At 41.0% G+C, this 4,985-nt stretch overlaps 1 protein-coding gene across 5 annotated transcripts; it reads right to left on the bottom strand.

Annotated features, from left to right (window-relative positions):
- Positions 1-276: 276 nt before the first annotated feature.
- LOC111779592 (NAD(P)-binding Rossmann-fold superfamily protein) lies at positions 277-4,716 on the bottom strand. 5 transcript variants are annotated; one of them, XM_023659666.2, is made up of 9 exons: positions 4,307-4,716; positions 3,764-4,034; positions 3,446-3,538; positions 2,415-2,493; positions 2,077-2,155; positions 1,078-1,117; positions 866-1,000; positions 655-792; positions 277-578 (listed from the first exon to the last, which is right to left on the bottom strand). In XM_023659666.2, exons 2-9 carry the CDS (start codon positions 3,994-3,996, stop codon positions 305-307), a joined length of 1,071 nt encoding a protein of 356 aa, XP_023515434.2. In that variant the 5' UTR covers positions 3,997-4,034; positions 4,307-4,716; the 3' UTR covers positions 277-304. The 5 variants fall into 5 exon arrangements, with proteins under 5 accessions (XP_023515434.2, XP_023515432.2, XP_023515433.2 ...); XM_023659664.2 differs by having other exon boundaries at positions 3,764-4,042; XM_023659665.2 differs by having other exon boundaries at positions 4,285-4,716.
- Positions 4,717-4,985: the final 269 nt, after the last annotated feature.

Here is a 4,985-nt window from a genome sequence, read left to right on the forward strand (position 1 = left end):
CACTTTTGATCATCACAAAGTACATCACAAAATCTATTCCAATACTTCTACGGCCTCCAACAAATATTTTATTAAAAATAAAAATTTAAATAAATAAGAATCAACCTAACATAAACAATTAGGTCAGGTCTAAAAAATGTCACTTCTTGACCCAATCTAACCCACGAACACCCACACCGCTCCTACCCTAACAATTTTCAAAAGTTATTACTCCTACACCTGAATTTTTCGAATGACATCTTATGAAACAAACATAAAGACAAGAGAGTTCATTAGTGGACCAAAAAATTGGAGGTCTTTCCATTCAGAAAGGTTCATCATCTCCCATTTGGTCAATTATGTTCTGCAATCCTGATTTATAACTGGAAAACACAAGACTCACTCCCAGCTCCCTTTTCATACGTACATTACACACTCTTTTTTCACCCCTTCCACTCCCATCGTTAATAACACTTGTTTCCATCTTCTCCGACAACGGTTCGTTTTTACCAGGCCATTTTTTCATAACCAAATCCCGAGCGTACGAGAAAACTTCTTCCCTTGGAGACGGATCGTCGTCAACTATGTTGTAAACTCTCCTGCAAATACACATCCAGTATTGAATTCTTGCTCCATTCCTCACTCTAACTATACATGATATTGATGTTACGTTACCTGGATGAAGGCTTTTGAATACAGGCTTTAAGAGCTTGGCAGATGTCGAGAACATGAACTCGAGATGTGTATTGTCTACGTCCTCTACGTTGTTGACGCTCGGATAACGACTTTTGCTTGATTAATGTATCGATAGCACTGGATGAGAAAAAACCAATCATTTGTAAAAAGAACATTCTAATATGAATATCAAGAGAAAGGATGACACGACCTTCTACCAGGACCATAGATACCTCCGAGACGAAATACGTGCGCTGAGAGGCCAAGATCATTACCGAAATTTAACCATTGCTCCTCAGCTTTGATCCTCGACTTGCCCGTCTGACTCGAGGGATTCGTCCGGTTGCTACCATAGAGTAATTACACATTTAATACGAAATCGATTTACTAAATGGTGGTGAGGACTTAACCAAAATCACTTACTCTTCATCCACCCAATCTCCACCATGATCTCCATAAACACCTGCCACAAAGAAGAAAGACTGATCATGGTCAATAATAAAAATATGCCATTTCTATGGACAGAGGTATCTAGTGGCAAAATTGTTATGCACAAAATGAAGGTAAGTGTAACTGTCCAAGTCCAAACCCAAGCCCACTACTAGTATATATATTGTCTTCTTTGAGTTTTCTCTTTCGGGTATTCTCTCAAGGTTTTAAAACATATCTACTAAAGTAGAGGTTTCCATGTCCTTATAAAGAATGTTTCATTCCCCTCTCCAACCGATGTGGGATCTCACAATCCACCTCCCTTCGGGCCCAACATCCTCACTGGCACTTGTTCCTCTCCAATCAATGTGGGACTCCCCCCATCCACCCCCTTTCAGGGCCCAACGTCCTCACTGGCACACTGCCTGGTGTCCACCCCCCTTCGGGATTTAACTTCCTCGCTGGCACATCGCCCGGTGTCTAGCTCTAATACAATTTGTAAAAGCCCATACCCACCGCTAGCAGATATTTTCCTTTTCGGGATTTCCCTTCCGAGCTTCCCCTCAAGATTTTAAAACGCGTCTACTAAGGAGATGTTTCCACACCTTTACAAAGAATGTTTTGTTCCCCTCTCCAAACAATGTAGGATCTCCTAAAATCACAAATTTTATACTTCCATTCATGGCCATGGCCATAGCAGCCACTAGCAACTTAATACATCCAGCAGCAATGGAACGATTACGATAGTTGAAATAAGATGAACAGAGACAATAAAGATGATTGCTTCGCAAGAGGGAGGACTCTATGAAGTTAAGGTTGAGGTCCTAGGGAACCACCTTTAAGAGAGGAAGAGAGGCAAAAGGGGCCAGAGAGAGAGAGCGCAAAAAAATTCTTACATGCTTGCTAGACCTATGTTCTTCAACTGTTCTAAATGCATGTATGACGGAGGGAAATTCTGGTCTGGTCTATGCATATTACAAAAAGAGAACATACTTGTTGATGACAAATAGCAAAGCCATTGAAGATCTCCACCCTGTAAATTAGCCCTTAATATTTTTTCATGCTGGAGCAGCTGCAATGTCAGTGCAAGAACAGCAAGAACATCAAGAACAATCACATAAGATAACCCAATATGGAGTATTTGATGCAGGACAATGTTACAAACATTTTATTGCGATTAATCTAAGGACATTTCAGATTGCATCAGCCGTGAAATCCCCCTTCAGAAGCTTCAAAAGCCTCAACTCAAACCCTTAATTAATCTCAACAAAAGTTTCTACAACTATCCTGCATCAGTATTCAAAAGAAAACAGAGAAATAAAATGGCATACAGGATCACCAACATCCACATCCGGTGGAATTGAAATGAGAAGGTGAGTATGATACTTCATTGCTTTTAGAGCGCCCGGTCTACGAATCAAACACAGAACACGGCCAATAAAAACTTCACATTATAAGAGCATCAACTTCCAAACAGTTAAACTACAAGCTTTTAGCAGATTGTTCAGTACTATCACTAAGCTCATGGGGTAAGAAACAATATAATCCACATATGAGCACTAAGCTCATGGAGTTTGGTGTAACAGCCCAAGCTCACAGCTAGCAGATATTGTCCACTTTGACCCGTTACGTATCGCCGTCAACCTCACAGTTTTACAGCCCGTCTGCTAGGGAGAGGTTTGCACATGTTTATAAGGAATGTTTCGTTCCCCTCTCCAACCAATGTGGGATCTCACAATCCACCCCTCTTGGGGGCCAGCATTCTCGTTGGCACACTGTTTGGTGCTTGACTTTGATACCATTTGTAGTAGCCCAAGCTCACCGCTAGCAGATATTGTCCGCTTTGGCCCGTTACGTATCGTCGTCAGCCTCACGATTTTAAAACGCATCTACTAGGGAGAGGTTTCCACACCCTTATAAGGAATGCTTCATTCCCCTCTCCAACCAATGTGGGATCTCACAATCCACCCCCTTGGGGGCCCAACACCCTTGCTGGTACACCGTTCGGTGCCTAGCTCTGATACCATTTGTAACAGCCCAAGCTCACCGCTAGCAAATATTGTTCGCTTTAGCCTATTACATATCGCCATCAGCCTCACAGTTTTAAACGCGTCTACTAGGGAGAGGTTTCCACACCCTTATAAGGAATGCTTCGTTTCCCTCTCCAACCAATGTGGGATCTCACATTTGGTGTGAACCTCACCAGTAATATCATCCGAACAAGCTTACCGGATTTCAATGTCGATTTTGTTTACATTTAGAACTCTAATCTCATGAACTAGAAATATTTTCATATGGATGTAATGTAATGTAATGATAGCATATGTTTAACTTATGTTCTCTCAAAAATATAGAAACTTACTCTGGATCATTTGCATCAAAAACATGAACATCAAAACCCCTTTCCTCCAGTTCCATCTTCTGCCCAAGGTTTCTACATGTCCCAGAAACAGCCCTAATGATCAAAGCCCCTTTCATTAACTTCACAGCTATAATTCTTAAACAAAATATCAAATAGAGAATGAACTTTAAACGTCATGAATCAGTTGATACTTGACGAATCAATACAAAAAATATTCCAAATCCATAAGATATTAAACGATAATTCTCTAATTTCTATAAGTTCTACGAGGCATTATTCATGTTAAACACAGATGACTAAGAATTGCAGACATTTTACCATCCCAACTTCTTTAGTTCTTGCGCGAAGAACTGTCCAACGAAACCCATCCCTAAGATAAACATCCGATTCTCGACTTTCAATGGTGATGGTTTTGATTCTGAATTTGAAATCTTCAATGCAGCTACATGGTGAAAATGTGGCATCGATTCGAGTCTAATGAAACCATAATTCTCAAAAAGTTTGCTGCCTTTCAGAGAAATTGTTGGATGATTCCAACACAATGCATTCATTTGGCAAAGCTGAACAAAGCAAGCCTAGTTCTTCGCACCTACAAAACTACACAAGTGAATCTCAGCTTGCTTAGATTTGATTTTAACAATATGAAAATTTTAGGATTGATATAAGCACAAAATCATCTCACATCAATAAGATCCAAATTTTTAGACTCAGATACACGACTAGGAATCTTGCTATGTGGAAATCTTAGAGAAAAGATATAACGAATGAAATAATTCTCGAAATCGCATTGAAAACATTGCAATACAGTGAAATCAAACATTAAACCCCTTGAAACTCACAAATTAATGAGTTTGAACTCACGAATCTGAACTGTGTAGAAAATGTGTAATTCAATTTGAGGTCCTTCGAGTGTGGATTACGAAAATGAAGCAATTCGTGGTCCGCTTGCGAAGGATCCTCCCTTCTCGAGCAGGGGAACCTCGCCGTTGGATGGTCGGACGTCGGAGACACGGCCGCGCCGCTACTGCTCGAGTCTTGCAATCAAAACGCGTTAGTAACTGATCTGAAAACCGTGCGTGGTGCGGTCGAATGGTGTTCGCGCCACCACCACAGTCAATGTCACAGAGAAATCCTTGCGTGGGTGAATCTCACAGCCGCTGGAAACCACGCTGGTCGCCGGGCGCGTCAGGCGTGGCTGGACCTCTCGTTGCAGATCCGTTCGAGTCCAAAGCCGCCTGAATATAGTCGTCGCCGAGCAATATCATACGAGGTTAGAAGCCCAGTGACGAGAACTTATACTCAAAGTGAATCTAACATGTTATTAGAGTCACGCCCTAATAAGGCAAAGTATGCTTGCATGCTAATATGTAATTAATAATCCTATAAGTATTACTCGAGAAAGCCTGAATGGCTATTTACTTGAGTGACGTGTGCTTTCTCGAGCTTGTTTTTCACTGGCTAGGACCTTCAAATTTTGGTAGACAACACGAGTTCAATCACCTGCGAACAAAATTTACTTAATTTTCGAGCTCTAAAATAC

The sequence above is a fragment of the Cucurbita pepo genome, chromosome 18 (genome assembly GCF_057944985.1).
Source record: "Cucurbita pepo subsp. pepo isolate OVF chromosome 18, ASM5794498v1, whole genome shotgun sequence".
NCBI lineage: Eukaryota > Viridiplantae > Streptophyta > Magnoliopsida > Cucurbitales > Cucurbitaceae > Cucurbita > Cucurbita pepo.

Coding starts and splice junctions, on each gene's coding strand:
- LOC111779592 (XM_023659666.2), bottom strand. CDS start 3,996: ATGAATGCATTGTGTTGGAATCATCCAACAATTTCTCTGAAAGGCAGC. Junction 1,001..1,077: donor GGAGATTGGGTGGATGAAGA/GTAAGTGATTTT, acceptor ACTCTATGGTAG/CAACCGGACGAATCCCTCGA. Junction 793..865: donor ATCTATGGTCCTGGTAGAAG/GTCGTGTCATCC, acceptor TTTCTCATCCAG/TGCTATCGATACATTAATCA.